This window comes from Metopolophium dirhodum, chromosome 8 (genome assembly GCF_019925205.1).
Source record: "Metopolophium dirhodum isolate CAU chromosome 8, ASM1992520v1, whole genome shotgun sequence".
In the NCBI taxonomy this organism is placed as follows: Eukaryota; Metazoa; Arthropoda; class Insecta; order Hemiptera; family Aphididae; genus Metopolophium; species Metopolophium dirhodum.
This window is the reverse complement of record NC_083567.1, coordinates 20,475,748-20,497,473: the sequence shown is the minus strand read 5'-3', so window position 1 is coordinate 20,497,473 and position 21,726 is coordinate 20,475,748. Positions and strand designations below refer to the sequence as shown.

Sequence of the window (21,726 nt, the reverse complement as noted above, 5' to 3'; positions counted from 1 at the left end):
ATTCATTGTATATTATGGGTGTGAGTTTCTATTGACATATTTTTATAATATATTAATTATATTAAATTAGAATAATAAATTAGGTGTGAAGCTGAAGGTGCAGGTACCTATACCGAGATACCGACAATCGTCAAAATACGTGGTATAGGAATGCATATAGATAAATATTTAAATTAATTTTTATTTCAGTAATTTAAGTTTTTTATTTAGTTTTAGTATATAATATTATATTAAAACATTTTGAAATAAATTTAATTTTACCGATCCTATATCGTATATCTTTAAAAGTTAAAACTAAGTTTTATAGAACGCTGTCATCAAGTCTACTCCTGGAGTGATTAATAGAGTCTCTCGTCTATTCGTATAGAGCGTTTCGTATATTTATTCGATAAAATATTAAACTGCAAATATGGTTTTAAATATTCCCTTTTTTTTAACGAGTCTCCCTATTGTAATATAGTTTCCCTATTGTGAAAAACAACTGTTTGGAAAAGGGGTTTGATGAAAAGTTGGAGCGTTCTTTTTTACGTGTCAAGAAGAAACTACGTCGCACGAGATATTAAGATAATTGAAGCAAACCAAACACAACAAATCAGTTCAATTATTTGATTTGGATGGAAACCTCAAGTTGACTCCCAAACCAGTTTTACAAAATTAACAACAACAAGACAATACGGATAGTTATTACCTACTTAAAAGTAACAACACTAAAAGTATACCTAGGTCATTGTACTCGATCACGCGCTACATAATTATTAAGGGTTATATAATATAGGTAGGTATAATATTATATATTATAGGTATACGTACTTTTTAGTTTCGGTACTGTGGGCCGGTCACGGATGTTTTGTTACCTTTCAGCCACCCATACAATCGATATCATATGCGTTTCATACTCGTCAATGGTTTGATTTACAAAATTATTAATTCACTTACTCGCGAGACCTACCGTTTTCCAAACCGGTCGTAAAATACCGGAAATGATGGGGTCATAATTAAATGCCTTCGAGTATGACACACTTGCATTACACACGACACCTCATCCATCACTAAAATATGAAACTGATCTCTTAACTAATTTAATATGATCAAAAATAATGTTAAATATTATTATAGGTATACCTAATATAATATTATAGTTGTATCGGCTAATAAGTAATAACCTCGTCGTTGATGCCAAAAATATTTTACTACATACCATTATTTTAAACTATTAAAAAAACAATTCCTATCATTATTTTGTTTATTTAAAGTGGCCTACCTACCTACCTATATAATAATATAACCTTGATAATCCTTAATTTATTTCAACTTCATATTTTAGATTCCTGATTGGTTTCAAAACGTCATGTTGAATAACATTTTTTTTATCTGTTGTCGTTTCTTAGGAGTGCTCCATACGCTATTTTAGATAATTGGACATTTTATTTATTTTTTTTCATGTTTATTTTTTTATTTTTTTTTTTACTTCAATTTATTTACTGTGAAATATACCGAACACAAATTATAAAATACCGATCAGTTCCTAACGAAGTCGATTATTTTCATTTTGTTGCAATTAAAAAACAACGTGCTGGTCATATCATATTGTTTGAAACCGTATACGAATACAAATTTAAAAGACCACAGTGCTATTGCTATTGCGAATTTCTCGAAAAATCCATAAAATTTGAGAATAGAAAGGCCGCGGTGAAGATCGTTTCAGGCGAAATAATGTCTTACTCATATTTCCGCGTGAACCGAGAACTGTGATTTTAAATCGTCACGCTTTCGCGGGTGTAGGTGAATAATATTGTGGACAGCGAACAGTGGACAGCTGTTAATCGCATAATTTCGGTGCCATCGACTAACAACTATAATCTTACCGGCGCTAGGAATTCGTCCGGATGCAGTTTATCGCGGCGGACTTTTAATATGGCTGTTTGCTCAAACCAAGCCGAATGCATGTAATATGGTTCGTCAGAAGTAGGTAATGATAATATTAAATTTTATGTTGTTCCACACCTAACCCAACGCGATCATTGTTTTGCGGACTCACTCATTCACGCGGCGAATGGCGATCGGCACCGTGGACCCGCGCATTAGTGCGAATGTTTCTACAGCTGATGTCTATTATTATGATATTGTTATGTGACTAGGTAACTTTGACTTGATATATGACGGTTATGTGAGTAGCGATTTTTTTTTTCGTTCTTTTATTTTATAATTATCAATAAATATTAAAATATGCACTCCCAATCAATATGTTAATTTTTTTTGTTGTTGTTGCACACATATCCTCTGCATAATATATACGTAATATTGCGTATACATATTATTATAATGTGCAATAATTAATAAGTTGTAATACGCTGTTAATAACTATAATAATTATAATAATTATTATTATAGTCTTCGGGCATTAAATATTATTAAAATAAATAAATTACGAAAAAAATTATAGAACACTTATTTTACAGTGCATTCCCGTTCATTTTATGTTTGTAATAAGTAATGTTTTTTTCAACTAACAAGTACCTATACCTACCTGTAATATATTATTATCATTATTATTATTTACTATTACACTTGTGAAATTCCTTTGGACGTGCGTTTAGTGTTGCTCATAACTCACCTCAAAGGCTTGAACATAATAATATTATCAAATAATTGGCTCGCCAAATGATTTACTGTTGCTGCTCGTACTTTGCACATTCTTCGCAAACTTACCTCAACCTCATGGTTCCGGCCGACTAGATGTGCATATTATATAATAACCATAAAACCAGTGAAAATAAAACTGGACATCATCTTAGGGCGAAGGTCGCAACCGTTAACCGATAACATTCCGTGTAGCCAGACGCTGCGGATAACTGGTTTTACCAATTTAGTATCGTTCCTACATCAAATAGGCACTGGTTATAAACCTTTCAGTCTAACGTAGAACTTTGACCGTTCGTCGTCGTACACACTATTATACCTTCCTCGGCCCATCTAAAGATCGCGGGAATTAATATTTACATCAATAATTGCATCGTTGCCAGGATGTTTGATAAATCGAGCGACGGATAATATTATAATGTCTTAAATATTTTTACGTTTTAAATTTACCTACATGTAAGAAGTCATTATTAAAATACTAACATTTTTTTTTTATATATATTTTATCTTGATCTCTATTTTACGGATGCAAACACGTTGTTAATTGTTTATAAAATTCTTACTTTATGAATAAGTAATTCAATGTTTCAGATGATAACAATTAAAAAAAAAAAAAAAAACAATAGTAATACCTATTTCATACGTTCAAGAAAACTATGTTAAATTATAAATGTTATCTCTATAGTAAATAATTTATATAATTCTGCATTTCCATTTAAATTAGATGGATATTAAATATTTAAATTATATTCACCTACATTTAGCAGTACTTATTAAAAAATATAATATAACCGCTTAGTATTTATTTATGATAGTAGAACATAAAATAGAAAAAAATTATGATATACACAAATTTAAATAAAATTATACTATTTTGTTTAGTACCTATCACCAATACGTGTTCGCTAGTCAAATTTACAAATCAAATCGTTAACGGCCAAGTTCTATATTATAATAACAAATTATGATCAAATCAACCAAACACAAAGATGAACCAGCTGCGGTATATGAAGTACCACTCAAATCTAAGTCAGAAAAACCAAACTTGGACGGAGATCGGTTGAATTTATTCCTATTAATAATACTATACACTATACAAGGATTTCCTATAGGCGTATCCACAGCTCTTCCGTTGATTTTACAGAGTAAAAAGATGGTTACCTATGAAGATCAAGTAAGTACCTATATATTATTATTTTTATTTTATACATATTATAATACTTGATTAGGTATTTAGAAAAACGACTTATGTACCTACACTATGTTCGCTCATTTAAAGATTATATATGAATTATAAAAAAAGGAAATTATATTTCTTAACTTAGATAATGTGAATTTGTTTTAAATTAAACGTTATTGATACAGTTACCTAGTCATAATATAATTATTTTTAAAGCCACTACAAAAAAACTTGTAATTATTTTATTTACTATTTAAATTTGCAACGAAGAAAGGTAGATACTGTCTGAGTTTAATTTATATTTTATCTAATATCTTTAATTAGGCACTATGTATTTTTTTTCAATATAAAACAAATAAAATAATAACTTTGGACTAATTATTTAATTTTTCATACTGTCCGTAAAACTATTAAAATGCGTCCGGAATTTATATTAATGCATTGTATATTATTATTGTTTGTTTTATTTTAGGCAGCATTTAGTATGGCATTATGGCCTTATAGCATTAAACTCTTATGGGCTCCAATTATAGACGCACTCTATATAAGCTCAATCGGTAGACGAAAATCCTGGCTATTACCTCTTCAACTATTATTGGGTATGTAAATTATTTTTTTTCAGCACATACCTATATAAGGTATAATAATAATAGGCACTATATTATAGAAAAACAGAGTGCCTACGATAAATTAAAACGATAGTAATGTTCTTCAATGTTCAATATTTCAACATAAAACGACAATACAGTATGCTTTAATAATGTCGATTAACGAATTCTTCACTCTGAAGTACTATTGTAAATACAGAACTTATCAATTATTTTTGACATCGAACAGGGGTCGCATTTTTTTATATGTCCATCAACATGGATAATTGGTTGCCCGAGACAGGACGACCAAATCTCACGATGATTGTGCGCATGATCTTCGTCATTAACTTTTTGTCCGCCACACAGGACATCGCCGTCGACGGTTGGTCGTTAACGGTCTTGAAAAAGTGAGTACCTACCGCGACGAGTTCCTCTAATTTACAATATATCATATAAAGTGTTGACATTTTTCTCATCTTGTTTTTTTCTCCAGGAAAAACGTGAGTTATGCCTCGGTGTGTCCTTCTATAGGAGTACCAATTGGCATGTTCTCGGGTTCGGTTTGTTTTACGTTGCTGGTGTCCGAGGAGTTCAGTGTCAAACATTTGGGAACTATTCCCGGTGCAGGCGGAATTATGACTATGAAAAGTACGGACGTGAAATAAAATTCAACACACACAATTTATAGGCATTATTTTACACGATATTTTACTTATTTTCGTTTGGAGTAATTTTTCATAAAATTACTGACGTACTTTGAGTAGCAAAATTATATAATTTTATTCGTTCTTCGTACGTACACAACTGCTATAAAGTTTTTAATTTTTATAATTTCTTGGTGTAGATATGAATATATGATAAACAAAGTATGTACATTTGTCATTAATTTATCAGTAGCATAATTTTATATGTTAGACATTTCCAACAGTGTTTAAAAACTATAAGTTATTTTTTAATCTTTAATTGCATTGCAATTCGTTGAAAACCATGTGTACTAATTAGTACTGTATAGGTACATAATGTATCATTATCTATCCCCACATTTTTTCACCCACTGGTCTGTAGACTGTTTGGTATATGTACAATTGTTCAACCCACCAAGAAAAAATTAAAACTGCGCCTATGCAGGATGGACCACTATTTTTTCCGGTTTTCCATTATTAGTACATAATGTTTTTATTTTTTTTTTAAATTAATACACTTTTGTTTTGTTTTGATTTAATCAGGCGCAAGTACGTTTATTTTATCGGCATTATATACTATTGACTATTTAAATATTTTTATGTGTTTATTATGATAATAGGTAATTACAATGCTTTTTCTCCTTGGTTTTTCAGGTTTTTTTAGTATTTGGGCTATCATCATTTTGGTGGTCACAGTATTCATCGGATTATTTAAAAATGAAAAGCATAAATTGGAAGATGGCCACAAGAAAATCAGCGTATTTCAGAATTATAAACTATTGTGGGACATTTTAAAGCTACCTCGTGTTAGAGTATTGACAATAGCATTGCTGACAATAAAGGTGAATAATAATAACAAATATTTATTGTTAGTAAACTTGAACTCTGACTTAGACACAGTTGTATTATAATAATAAATGTACATACCGAAGTGGCCAAGTATACAACACGTAAACTCAGAATTGTATTTGTTTTATTTGACTATCCGTCGTCAAAATTTAACCTCTAAGGTTTTTTTTATATTTTTATGATTCAAATAAAATATGTATATCTGATTGGGGAGAAGGAGAGGTATACCTATATTGTATACAAAAACCTGTCAATATGGCCTTTTGGGAGATCCACTGGATCAACCACAACTGTTCGCATTAATTTCCATTTTTTTTTTTACAATCCTGGGACCTCAAATGTTCCTAAAATTTTTATTTTAGTATGTTTTATAGACAATCATAATTATTACAAAACGTTTAGCGATTCCTTGTCATGATTTAAACATTTTTTTCCAGATTTTATTTCATAAAATGTATTCTTAATAGAAATTTCCTAATACCTGAGAATTAATATTAAATGTTTATTTATTTTATATATGTATGATAATTATCACCAGGGCTGTGAAAATAATGATTTTATGTATTGATGAATTTCATTCTTAATTCAAAATAATTGAGACACAAATTTCATTCAACTATTTAAAAATACAAAAATGTATTTGGCATATTTTTGCGTATTTTATTCAGGTCATTCAATGCATATACCCACCTATGTATTTTTTTAAAAATATTTTTATTTGGTTGTATGTTTGGTTGGAAAATGATTGATTTGGCTAAATTGAATACCGATATCGTACTTAAATATGATATCTTAATATAAAATACTCATTATGTAGATTCATCTACATTTTTCAAAATTCTACATATATGTTTTTTCAAGCTGATTATTTAGAAACTTTAATCGGGCGCCACACCCGCAATCCGCATGCGTTCTCTCTGTTTTAAAAACGTATACCATAGCATATTGTACGCTCATCACATTTAGCTCTGTTAATTTAAAAACTAGAGTGATTTGATCTCCTATAAAATTTAAAGGTAAGATTATTATATAGTAAACCTCATTAGTTTTTTTCAGATTTTAATTTTAAAGCAAGTTATGAGTATTTTGAAATTGTAAATTGTTTGTGCATTCTAAAATATTTATAACTTGCTTTAAAATTAAAATCTAAAAAAAAACCAATAATGTTCGTTAGATAATAATCTTACCTTTAAATTGTATAGGAGGTCAATTCACTCTAATTTTTAAACTTACAGAGCTAAAAGTGATCTGTTGAGCTTACAATTTGGTATGTTATGCGTTTGTAAGACAGAGAGAACGCATGTTGGACGCAGTGTAGCGCCCTCTCGATTACCTAACATAAGTACTAAGTAGTTTTATATATATATATATATATGCTATTGTAATGTTCTATATTTCTATGCATACTATTTATTATTTTTTAAAGCTATATTATACATAATTGTGAATTAATTTTACCAAATATATTTTGTATAAATTTGCATATTAATAAAATTATTTAAATATTCTCCTATTTTGGGTATATAAGTGCATGCATATTTAATATTCTTTTAGTGCATGGAATTTACAGCCTTGATGATGCATACAGTTAAAGAATCAGTTTTAACAAGTGACACAAAATAACATATTTTAAAGACACTTATTGAGCTAGTGGTCTATCCAGCTAAAATATTTCAGCTTTTTTTTATTTTTATAGCACACCTATGTAAAAATTTAAATAATTTATTGGTCATCCAGAATAAATCACATTAATAAATACAATATAATGGCCACCGACCAACTCACCACTGACGATATTATATTCTACACATTATCGTATTGCCTATGATATTAGTATATAACAATTAATGTGTCTTTATCGGGATACTGAAATATAAAAGTATTCTCATAATGGGATATTTCAACAGTTCCACTAAAGATATATTTTCCCAATTTGCGGGAAGGTATCAGTGAAAAATGGTTTCGCATTAAAACGCTTTGCCTTTGTATTTTAGATGGGATCTACCGCTACTGAATCTGTAACGAACCTGAAATTAATTGACGCTGGTATACCTAAGGATGACATTATGATGACAACTTCAGTAATGTATGTCATGAAATTTGTTTTTCCAATATTCGTATGCAAATATGTTACGAGTTCAACACCGATGAGTTACCATTTAAAAATGACGCCCATCAGGTAAATAACAGTAATTACATAAGTATAATTAAACCTATTGCGACATATTAAGGCATCCGGTGCCAATGTTATTTTGTCCACAAAAATACGCTCTACGGGAATATAATGATCCGGTTCTGTAAAATTATAATATGTTTACAAAATATAAACTTTCAAGCTTTTTTTAAAAAAATTATACCACACCATTATATGAAATAAATTAAAAATCGGAGTTCAACGCGGCTTTATGCTTTCAGATAACAAAATATTTATCAAAATCCAACAATTCTACAAGGCCTGAGAATAATTCCTGTAAAGTCAACTTTTTCGATATCATACACCATTTCAAACCCCCCCCCCCCCCGCACTCCTAATTAGGTATCGGGCAGTAGATTAGTGGAAAAGTATTATAATTAAGGTGGCAAGTGGCAATTAATATAGAAAATATAATTTTCAAATTTTATAGAATTACGTACAATTTCATAAGCCGGCACCGAGCCCCTTAATATTGTCGTTCAACATAGCTTTTAGCCATACATGATTTTAATTTAATTTTATAGTTATATTTTATGCATAAAAGTGTAACAGTTGTAGTCAGTTATAATATTATAGTGTTACGGATCGAGTACTCTTACCTATAGGTAGTAACACTACCTATCGTCACATTGATCATGAATAGTTAAACCTAAGTTATTATTATGTTGAACGATATGTTGTGGCACAATATCCGATAATTTGAATAGATGGAAATACTGTGGCAGAAATGCTGTGTTCCCAATCCGTATCTTGAAGGCCTCTGAAATATTTTAAACATGAATTGCAATATTATTCCTTACAATTACTCAAGGTCACAACTGGCAAGCACTAGGTATTATCATTTATACATAAGTTGGTCCATTTTCCCATTGAAAATAATAAAAATCTTCCGGTTTGAATATATTATAATATCTTATTTAAAAAAAAAAAAATTGAATGACCTAATTAATTTCAACATAATGAAACACTTAATAAATTATGCATGTTTAATTATTTTTACTATAATTATAGATTATAATACATGATGTCAGAAATAATATTTCACAATATAATGTAGTATAGTGTATATTATATAACATATATATATATATATATATATATATATAATATAAAATAAATATTTCATGTGAACATATGGTAGTAAAAATATTATTAGTCGAAACCCTCAGGGCTAATAAAATAATATAAATTTTCAATACATTTTAATGAAATTCAAGGACAAAAAATTATTTACATCATGAAATTTTAATAAAAAGAGATAAGTAATTAAATATTAAATATATATAATCATCTCGTCATACTGTCAAGAATAGTATGGAATTGATTATCTTTAACTCTTTAAGACTTTAAAGTCCAAACTGTTATATATGTAGGCATACGAGTAGATTGATAATTCCTATAGGTAATTATTAAAGTTTGAAATCTATTATATTCACACGTCATAGTATATACTATTATATGGTAATTAAAAAGTATTGATTTTATCAGGATAACCTGTACAGAAACATATTAATATGAAACTTCTTACTATAGTTGATGTAATAAATATTCAAATTAGGTTTGTACTAAAAATGTATTAGTCCAAAATCTTCATCTAACCATTCACTTACACATATGGCGTAACACATAATTTTTATTTTTATTATAGTGTAGTTTTGAACTCGTAAAGATAAAACTATAATATTTTTGTATTCACTACTGCAACCGAAAAAAATGTTTCGAACTTTTATGAACATTTCTGGTTTTTAATTGTTCCTACTATTCCCAAAAGCTAGGCACATAGATATCTGAGTAGAAATTTCAATATGTATGTAAGAATTTAGAAAACTTGAATGTTACTCGGATAAAAGAAAAAGCTAGAGTATAAACTAGGTAATATCGAGTTTTAGTTAATTGTTTTAATTGTGTCATGCACAATTATTTTATATATTAAAACCATTATCTAATCAATTTTACTAATTCAACATAATTTACGACAGGTAAATTCCCAAAAGGCTCCCAAAGGGCTACAATACGATTGCGCAATTTTTCCTTTTTTGACCCGACTAATTACACCACTATTGCGCAAAAATTTGCAACACGATTGCGCCCCGATTTCTTTTTACCTGTTTAAACCACAACACCATTGCGCACCAATGATATATGTATAAAGTATATACTATGTATAATAATTTATGTACAACATAAAATAATATATGCAATACATAACAATACATTCTACCAGGGCCTAAAATTAAGATATTTTCCTACTGCACACCTAATTTCACACCAAAATATTTTTAAATAATGAACATAGACTTAGTGTTGTACTTACCACGTATATCTTCATCGCATAATTATTATTGTTTTTGCTATTTGTTGATAATTAGTTATAATATATACAATCTAAGACAATCTTCTATAAAAGTCCTCAATGCCTATAAGGCTATATGACTAAACATTTTAAAATTAAAAACGAAATAGCTTGGGTTAATATACTTATTACATTATAAGCCGCCCAGAATATGATGTAGTCGGTATTATTTTTAGTGTTAAGGGTTTTAAACGAATACAATATGCTAATTAGTAATTATTTTAAATAATCAATATTGAATATTAATCAAATACAAATTTATAAAAGCCGAAAATAAGTACTGCTCACTTTTAAATTTGCTACTGCACGTTTAATATTAGCTACTCCACATAGTGTGTGCTATCTCACACAATTTTAGGCCCTGCATTCAATAACTTGCAATATACATGTATTCAAACTATTGATTCACAAAATGCACTTTATTTAATATCGAAATGAAAAGTTGATTGAGCTAATGATAGTTGTATATTTATACCAGTCAATTTCAAACACAATTTTAAAATAATTGTAAGCCACATATCTATATAATATGTTTGAGTTGATTTTTACTATGTGTATATACTATGTATAATAATTTATATAAAATTAATAGGTAATAAATTTGAGGGCATGTATAATATGACAATTACAGAAAGTATGTATTGTATACATTATTTTATGTTGTACATAAATTATTATACATAGTATATACACCTATCATTTGGTGCTCAATGGTGTTGTGATTTTAACAGGGAAAAAGAGATCGGGGCGCAATCACGTTGCAAATTTTTTGCGCAATCGTGGTGTAATTAGTCGGGCCAAAAAAGGAAAAATTGCGCAATCTTGTTGCAACGTCGAAAAAGGTATTAAAGGTAATTTCCAAACTGCTGACGGTAATACCGGTATACCAATTTGAGGTCGATATACCGTGTACCGTTGTATAGTTTAAATTAATATATTTATCAATTACGAATGGGAATTTACCTCTTCGTAAAACCTTGACGGGACCGTTTGGAAATTGACCTTTTTTTAAAACGGGAGACGAATGGGCTGCGTCCATAACAATATATCAAACGTGTATTTATCATAATAATTATGAGATTAAAATGTTTAAATGAATAGATACATTTAACAAAAAAATCGTGTTAGTTGATTATTGGGTTTTAAAAATTTATACGGATACAAATACCACAATATATATATATTTGCTGATATTTTGTGATATTAATGAACACGGGAATATTATGAGTTATTGACTTGTTTTTTTTGTTGTATTATGGCTAAACCCACAAAACTATGAAATAATATAAGGAGTGAATGCTTCTTCGCAAAAAATGAAACTTTCACCTATGTGGTGGCAGATATTTTACCTTGTTATTAGAAATTTGAATTTTAAGTTATTGCTGTACCTACTAATGATTCGTATTTTTGGAGTTTAACCAATGAACGGGTAAAGAGCATGAAATGAGTGCAGTGAGAAAAATTGGTTTTAAGAATGTAGTTTTGGGAGAATATTTTTTTTTTAGAATTTAATCCGTGAAATAACATACTTCCGTAAATGTCTTTACCTACACACCACCACTAAACACTATGTATAAAATTATTGTATTTAATGTGTCTAAGGAAATATCATAATATATTAATTTAAAAAAATATTTTCCAGATTAATTTGGGGTATTGTATTCTCTGTGTTGGTTTATTATACACCAAGTTTAATATTCAAAGACGGACATATTTCTATACCTTTATATTATTATCTTTTATTAGGAACGGCTACTCTTGTAAACGAGGTAAGTTAATAAATCTTAATTAGTATTACTAATTAGCTTTACATAATATTACTTCCTTGTTTTAAATATTCTTTTAAATGTAACTTTTTTAACTGTATTATAATATATTGATTATAAAAAGTCCGAAAATAATTTCACTGACAGAATTTAAGTCGAAAATATATCAGCCAACAGTATTTTAGCCGACAAATATTTAGATCAAATAATATTCTAACCAAAAATATTTTACCAAAATATATGTCAGCCGAAAATAATTTAGCCGACAGTATTTCATCCGACAAATATTTTGGCTGAACCGTATTTTAGCCGACAAATATTTTGTCCGAACTGTATTTCAGTCGGAAAGTATATTGACCGAAACGTATTTCTCAGATAAGGCTATAGGGTAAACTACTGTCCTACTGTCGACGAATAATATTGTCGTCCAAAATATTTGTCTACTAAAAAACAGTTTGCCAAAATATTTGTCAGCTAAAATACTGTCAGCTAAAAAATTTTGAAAAATGTCCCATAAAAAATATATCGGCTAAAATGCGGTTCGGAATTTTTGAATTTTTTATGCGCTTCCAATAATGAGTTCAAATTTATAGTTAAATCTATTTTTGAAATGTAATAAAATTTCTAAATTAAACTAAACAGGTATAAATAAAAAATGTTATAACATATTATTAATGTTAATAATTAGTAAAATAGTATAATAATTATTTATTTTTTAACGTAAAACAGTATTTTTTAAAAATTACGACTTATGGAAAACTATTAACAATACAATATTTTAAATTTTGTTCTAGATGTTGAGTTTATTTTTGATGCTGACACTATTGGCATTCTTTTGTAAAATAAGTGACCCCCGTTTTGGTGGAACGTATATGACTCTATATAATACATTTTACTTTTTGGGATGGTTAATACCTAATACTTTCGTTTTGAAACTGATTGACATTTTAACTTTCCGCAAGTGTACAAACAATGTTGAAAATACCTGTTACACGGACAATTTAAAAAATGTAAGACATTCTTGAATATTTTACCATACTATTATTAAACCGTTTATCTATGAATATATTTTGTGAGAACAAAATTTTCACGTTTAAGAACTCCGTATATTTTTAAGTTAATTTTTTAATATATTTTTTTTTAGCTATGCATTGTGGATGGAGGAACTTGTGGAATTTATGTGGACGGATACTATGTATCAGTAGCCATATGTACGGCTATTGGATTCATTTGGTACTTTACTTTTAGAAATATCTTAAAAAATTACCAATTAGTGGACCTTTATCATTGGATGGTACATAGTAAAAACCTAAGTAGTAACGGAGAAGTAAATGAACCATGCATTATGTCTCCAGCGTGATTTCAAACAGTGGCTATACTAAATATCTGGAAGTCGAACTACATTTTGAACATCGTGGTGTAAATTAAAACATTTTGGTTTTGCAATATAAAAAAAAAAATCGTTAATGTACTTAAAACGCATGTTTAGGCTACTGCAGTGTGTACCTAATGCTGCAACAAGTCAAATAAAGTTATTTTGTTTGATTAACTTGTGATTTATTTTCATCACAAACGATTGTTAATTAAACCAGTTTTTTCTATTTTTTTTTGTGTAGGCATTCAATATAGAAAACCTTGGTGGACGCCTTCCCTATGCACTTAGATATTTACCCATGAAAACGTTTAACGACTGATCTAATGATAAAATTTACCTAATATGTACTACGATATTATAAAAATTGAATACTTGATAATAACAATATTATTAATATTTTTGTGTCGTCGCCTTGATAATCCTTCAACTAATTATTGAGGAAATCAAAAAGAAGATACATAATTTGCTGAGTGTAATCCACACAAATAATATGGTAGGTAGCAAAAGTATGCAGAGAGTCGACGCTATAATTGTAATGGTCAACTGGATTCTCAAATTATAATAAAACAATGAAATAATTTAATAAACAATGTTCAAATTCAGAACGTTTTGATAATAGAAAGTGATTCTTTGACGCCAAATTTTCCACTGAGGACCAGTGGCGCAACCAAGGTGGCTATGGGGGGAGGCTTAGCCCACCTGACTACGATTTAGCCCCCCCCCCCCCCAAATTATTCTTTATTGATTTAGTTATAAGCCACCTATGGGTTATTTTAAATTAATAGTTTTGTTAGGTGGGCTGATTCCCCCCCCCCAAAATTGTAACCCTAGTTGCGTCGTAACCACGCCGTAACTGCACCGTAACCCCGCCATAACCACACCGTAACCATGCCGTAAACATCGTTTACGCGACTTGGTCCGCGCTCTCATAACCGGTGGAGAGGTATACGTTATTATTTCACGGACGGTCGTTTAGAACGTTTCGCGACAATGCAGTAAATATTGTCGCCCATATATTAATTTTATACAAGTCGCAACCTGTTTAATAATTAATGCTCCTGTTTGCTTAAAAATTAAGATCTTCTACCTATCGACTATTCCAATACCAATAGTCATTTCCCTATTTTACGTATAGTTATATAGTCGAGTACGATAGCTACTTATACTAGTGACTAGTGACTACAAGACAATACCTAAATCAGACGCTCCCAACTTTTAATGCCTCACGGTACCGATACCCTAAATAGACAGAGAGCTACTGACGGGTTTACCTCACACATTAAATATTAATTAAAATTGTATACAAAATTATAAAATTATAAAATTTATAATTGTTTTTTATTTGTTAGAATCTGAATTTTCATCAACTGATTTTTTTATAACATAATCTAATTATTTCAAATCATTTAGTGTTGGTGGATGAGGCGCTAAATTCAGTTCATTTTTGAGACATTTTTATAGTCATTTTTTGGGTCAAAATGCTTGAAAATTTAATACAAAGCTCCTGATATATTGTTACAATAGAAGTTGAAAAATATTTGTGATACATGCCCACAATTTTTTTATAAGCGTTTAAGTTTTGAATTTTGACATCATTTATCAAATTTAAAAATGATTTTGTAGTTATAAATTTATAAAATGTTCAACTTTTATAGCTAAGGATTGAAAATTTAAATCAAGGTTCCACGTAAATAGGTAAATAAAAATATACCATAAAATATATAAATTACTTTATTCACAATGATATCATCAAATATACTTAGTAATATCATAGGCTGACTGACCGTCTTCACTCAGAATCGTTTTTCGTTTACATTGCTATTACATCGTTGAATTAAAATTTAACACCATCCATTACAGTGACCCACTTGTAACTTACTGTACAGCAGAGTGATACCCACTTGCCCACCTTTTTTTTTTTAATTGTGAAAATAGGTATGCATGATTGCTTTATATTAGAAATAATATCACGGCATCCCCTCTGTCTTTCAACCTCTGCACTAATTTGTAGGTAAACTTCTACTATAAATGCTAAAAAAAAAAAATATATTACTAAACGTTCACACGTTCAACGTACCTTATGTTTAAGTAACATTCAACCGACAGGTCCTCATGCAGTGTCTACGTGAACGTAGATGTAGATGTATGGTTATTTTTTTCGGCACCAATCAATAGTCTTGTCAGGAGAAATTAATGCACGGAAAATAAATACGTCGTTATGCAAGTTGATGTTCAATTCACGAAGTACTAAACTAAATAAGTTAGGTATTGCAAATTGTATATTATTATGGATACGAGCATATCACGCAGGTACAATACGTTAGTGTGTTAAAGAATTAGAAAGTATGTTACTTTAAACGGACCTAGTACTTACCTATATGTTTATTTAAAATCAACAACCAATCATTAACTAACAATATAATAGAACCCATGTTAACAAATTGTAGTGTGATGTTGACTAATTCAGACTGAAGTAAGAAATAATAGGTATTATGTTGATGGTTAAAACATAGATTTTCTTGATCATCTATATAATATTATAACATGCCATAGTTAGTTAAAAATAAAATATCATTAAATGATCGTGTTTGAATTAGGTACGATATTGTTTAATCTTTAAAATTTAAATTCTTTTTTTTTTTATTGAATATAAAAACTTTAGCTACTAGGCCATTACTTATTAATAGGGATACATTTAGTTTTACATATGGCTTACATTTTAATTTAAGCTTAAATTTGGTTTTATAATTTTTATTTCCTTTAAGAAGTCGATGATGTTGTTATTTGATTGGAGACTGGTAACTGGTAAGTGGTTTTTGATTCTCGAGTCTACGTACCTACTTCAAACATTCAGTTAGTATGTGTTTGACAGTGAACTCCACACCACATGATTCACATATGGTAGGGTCTTTTCTAGCCATGAGGTGATTGTGTGTTACGAATGTGTACCCAATTCGAAGGCGATTCAAAATGGTTTCATCTTTCCTGTTTAAGCCGGGGTTTTGCTATAGTTGGATATTGTTTTTTATTGTATTTTAATTCGGTGTTTTGTTTTGTCCAGTGTTTTTGCCATTTTCGGTGTACTCTTCTGGATAAGTTTTTTAAAATTTTTAAATGTGCTTAGGTTTAGACTTTGGGTGTCAGTAGATGAGGCTGCTTTGGATGTTTCTTGATCTGCTAATTCTTTGACGTCTATTCTAATGTATTCAAAAATATTTAAATTGCTTAGTTGCGCATTTATAAGAAATGAATGTATAACAACAATAATATTGAAATAAAAAATGTCCAATGCGATATGTGTAAAACATAAATATAATATTGAAATAAAAAATATCCAATGCGATATGTGTAAAACATAAATATAATATTACTATAATATAGGACGATGGTTTGAGCAGACATTTTTTTCACCCTGTTTAAAAAGTGGAACCAGGGCTTGAAACCGTTATTAATTTAACATTAGCGGTAACCGAAAATTTTTTTGATACCGGTTACCGATTTTATACCGGTCCTGTTGTTAGCGGTAACCAGTTACCGGTACTATATTCAAAACTACAGGTTACCGTTAAGTGATAACCGCTTCCAAAAAATGTCGGTTACCAGTAATCAATTGAATACCGGATTTCTAAAAAAAAAATTGTACTACACATTTGTACCCGTATACTTAATACAATATTCGTGTTGTTATAAGAATCATGCTGTTTTTAGATTTCCCAGTACAATATACGATGAGGGAGACCGGGATTATCGACTATCGAGTACCGTCATTACCAACCAACGATATTTTATGTTATAGGTAGGTAGGAAATAGAAATGTAGAATACCAATTATTTGAATTATTATTACAAGAATTTAGACTAAGAAAAAAAACGAAGATAATATAATAGTATGATTTAAGAATAGTTTTAAGAAGTTATTATTTATTAAACCATTAGTAGCTACGAGCGTATAATCATTTATGTAGCTAAAATAAATTAAACATAATATTATTATAGTTCATACGTAACGATAGTCAGTATTTATAAGTACCGGTAATCGGTTCTTAACCGGTTAAAACATATTACGTTATTATAACGTTTTATGTTAGCTGAAAAATTGTCACGGTAACCGGTAACCGATAACCGGGAGTACAAATATGTTTATAATAACGGTAACCGATTATAGGTTCCCCAAAATTCCGGGAAATTACCGGTTTTCGATAAAAACTGGTAACCGGTTTCAAGCCCTGAGTGGAACTACCATAATTTTTTCCTTAAAGATCTGTGTGAAAATTTCAGAAGAAAGTAATAAGTTAAAATGTTAAATATATATTCTAAAGGAGTAAGCATAATATTGTATATAACCGTTTGTTTCAACACGTTATTATTGTTAGCCCTCAATTATAAAACGATGTGCTTTTATTGTCATACGATATCGCGATTGAATGCGTATAGGATTGGGATAGAATTTAATAATAAACCAGGGTGAATAGTATTCGCAAAAGTTTATAAAATGTCAAATTAAAAACAGATAAAAATCAGGATAAGATAAAAATATGTGATACAATACAATGACATTTAAAATGTAGTTAAAATTTATGTATGATTGTTGTTCCGGTTTAAGGAATATTATGGTTTATACGAATAGAATTGAAATTTTATATAAATAATAATGTAATAAATTATTAGGATGTTGAAAGCTAACCATTTTTAAGGGGTCGTGTTTAGGCAATATTCTATACCCATCGTGTGTTAGGTGTGACTGTGTGTGTAGTGACTGATAATTATTTGTGTGATGAGTTCCCCGAACGATTTGTGTATTTTAAGATAAACTACGGCTAAGATTCTTGGAAATCAGTAACATACATATGCGCAGTCAAATGTCACTAAATAATTTTGATATCAAAAAAGTTTCAAAATGAAAGTCCCCAAAAGTGGGAGAAAAATTCAGCCAGTACCAAAAGCCCGATTTTAATTTTGAACACATTTGAATTCCTTATTCTATTTTCTAGGTTATGTAGGAATTCGAATTTTTGTATTGTTCAATTAGTAAAGTACCAAATTAATAAATTATATATATATATATTATTTTTAAAATTCACCTTTACTTTAATGTTACTAAAAAAAAAAACCCATTTCCTACCTAACCTAGAAAAGAGAATAAGGAATTCAAATATTAGACTTTTGGTACTGGATGATTCTTCTTCCACTTATTGGTCTAAATGCACGAAAAAATGACAAAAAATCGACCCACATTCAACAGCATTTCTTATATTTGAATTTAAATTTAAAAATAGTGGGGAAGTTTGTTCATCGTTCCTTTAGTCCTCGGAAAGGATAGTGTATTATTACAGTATTCGATTTTGAATGTAATGATTGCATTCGATAAAAAGTGATTTTGAGCGGACGAAAGAAAATGTGTAATAAATATTTATTAACAAGTACCCAATTAATTGTATATAATATTATACCTATTGGGAATTAGGTAATTTTTAAATTGCATTCGTTTCTATGGTGATAAACAAAGCGTTAGAAAAATAAATGTTGGTAGTTTTCCCGTGGCGTTCAAAAATTATTGAGAAAATCGAAAAATGACCTCTCTAAAGTACCATCTTGAACCAATTCGCTAAAAGATAAGATATTATATGTTGACATAAAATCACTCTTCTGGAAGAATTTTTGCTTAAAGGTAAAAAAAAAAAACATCATTGTAAAACCACTAGCTTCTTCACTCCACTCAGAATCTAAAATGAAAAAAAATGATTTATTGCGAATAAACAAAATATTCACGAATAAAAAATAATAAAGGTTAGGGAAAGGGGCTATAACAGATTAGTGAACACCGGTGATGTATATACGTACGTGATCTGAAAGCTATGAAAGAGATTTCGACTTAAACTCGAATCTCTGTTTGAGCTTGATGATTGGCTGAACCTGCGTGGGTAATAGTTTTTCGTTGATTTTCAAAAATAATAATAATTTTAATTGATTTCCAACAACAATGCAGTGTTGCATGGAGAAGATACTAGTAATTAACTTAGTTTTGGTCACCTCCAAGCCACGGTGGCTGTGAGTTATTCATCTAGGCTATATGCTAACGACTAGTGGAATTATAAATCTAATATTATGTACAAATTAAGTAAATCTAATATAATGTGATTAATATTAGATATAATGAAAAATAGATTTTTCGAAAATAAATATATTTCCCTTAAAGTGTAGGAATACCACAACGTTTACAGTCGTGCACCTGGTATTGCGTGACTATTAGGCTCTATTTTTACAAACTTAGTTTTCGTTTAAATATTTTCGTGATTGTCGTGGTGTCGGTTTTTATTTTGGTTTTGTGTTTCAAACGGACGTTGTTGTTGTATTCAAGTCTTGAATGTGTTTAAAACTACGTTTTTTGTGATTAAACACAGAATTATATTATGCGTGTATTTGTATAATCCAAAAGTCCTTTTCACAGCATCGCGAGAAGTTAGATAACACTTTATAATACCATGCTATGGTATAGTATTGAATATTAATTTTAGTTCAGTAGCAAATTTTAAACACAATCCAAAATGAGAGAGCCATAACTATGGTTTAAGAGAACGCTACAACCGCATGTATGGTCTCCGTCTTACAAATGTACAATAATATTATAGCTCCGATCAGAATCTAAAATGTATTAAGAGGACGTTATAGCCGCATGTGTTGTCTCCGTCTTACAAGTGCGTAACATAGCAAATTGTATGCTCAGCAGAACACGTGTAGCTCCGTTAGTATAAAAATTAGAGCAAATTGACTTCTTATGAAATCTAAAGGTAAGATTATTATCTGGGCAACCTCATGGGCTTTTTATTATATTTTAATTTTAACGCGAGTTATTAGTATTTTAAAATTGTAAATTTTTTATACATCTTAAACGTAATACGTGCATTACAATTATTGCCCATTTGGTTTTTTTAAAAACTACAGTCATTATGTAAATTCTTAAATTCCTAAATAATTGTATAATGAAAACAATATATAATTATTACTTAATTGATTAGTACATTGTAATTAATAAGTTATCATTAATTCAATATTTAAAGTTATAACAAAATTCAAGTAAATTTTTTCGTTATTTAATAATAACTGAAAACCACATATCTTTCGCCAACGACCATACCACGTTGAATACACCTGTTCTCGTCCGATCACTGAAGTTAAGCAACGTCGGGCGTAGTTAGTACTTGGATGGGTGACCGCTTGGGAACACTACGTGCCGTTGGCATTTTTTTTACACATTCAATATAACAAACAATATTACTTTTAGTAATAATTATTAATTTATTACTTTTCAAAAACTTGAATATTTTTATGCATACTATTAAAATAAAATTAGAACAATTTATACGACCGTTAGTAAAAGTCAAGTAAGATTCATAATAAATGTTAACGCTTAATTGCATACTTCATGGTTTCTCATAATCCTTAAAACTTTTATACTTTTAGCCTCTATCTATAAATATATTTTAAAATGTGTTTATATTTTATTTATTATATTACTTATAGTAATTTATTTTTCTATTAGTACCCATGGTACGGTATAAGTTGAACTAATTCTTCCATTAACCTTTCATATAATATTATAAAATAACTATTATTACAGGTAAGTCGAAATCAAAGTATCGTATTTAATTTCCAAGCCTTAAGACAAGTATTAAATTAAAAATCCGTAAGAATTTTCGAATACAAATTATAAAACATGGCTTGGCTTGGCGCGTTGGATGGGTGACCACCCGGGTTCGTAGCCGTAATAACCATGCCACATATAGTGTTTACTTACCTACCGTAAAAACAACTCACCTACCTTACCAAACAGAAAAAAAATTGATTTCAAATTTTCATGAATTTTACAAATTTTGTAAAATTTTAAAATCCAAACGCTTATAAAAAAAATGTGATCCTGTATTTTTGATATTTTTTCTATTTTGTTCTAGAGTAAAATTAATTTCAATTTTGTTTACAGGAATCTTAGCCAATAAATATATCAGCCGTTGAACGAAAAGCGCAATTATCGAAAAAAAAAACGTTATCAAGCGTGGCAAGAAAAACTTGAAAGCTGATTAATTAATGCTAAACTTTTTA

The 21,726-nt window shown here is 29.2% G+C and overlaps 1 protein-coding gene and 1 non-coding gene across 4 annotated transcripts; both read left to right on the top strand.

The window, feature by feature from the left end:
• Window positions 1-1,963: 1,963 nt before the first annotated feature.
• On the top strand, window positions 1,964-13,804 carry LOC132951189 (acetyl-coenzyme A transporter 1-like). Of its 3 annotated transcripts, none has more exons than XM_061022955.1 (10): window positions 1,964-2,138; window positions 3,523-3,814; window positions 4,293-4,419; window positions 4,658-4,817; window positions 4,904-5,058; window positions 5,748-5,935; window positions 7,937-8,121; window positions 12,132-12,258; window positions 13,050-13,265; window positions 13,400-13,804. In XM_061022955.1, exons 2-10 carry the CDS (start codon window positions 3,605-3,607, stop codon window positions 13,613-13,615), a joined length of 1,584 nt encoding a protein of 527 aa, XP_060878938.1. In that variant the 5' UTR covers window positions 1,964-2,138; window positions 3,523-3,604; the 3' UTR covers window positions 13,616-13,804. The 3 variants fall into 3 exon arrangements, with proteins under 3 accessions (XP_060878938.1, XP_060878937.1, XP_060878936.1); XM_061022954.1 differs by having other exon boundaries at window positions 1,964-2,167; XM_061022953.1 differs by lacking the exon at window positions 1,964-2,138 and adding an exon at window positions 2,870-3,096.
• Window positions 13,805-20,750: 6,946 nt separating this feature from the next.
• LOC132951504 (5S ribosomal RNA) lies at window positions 20,751-20,869 on the top strand. The gene has a single exon (XR_009665335.1). It is a non-coding gene; the product is annotated as a 5S ribosomal RNA (ribosomal RNA).
• Window positions 20,870-21,726: the final 857 nt, after the last annotated feature.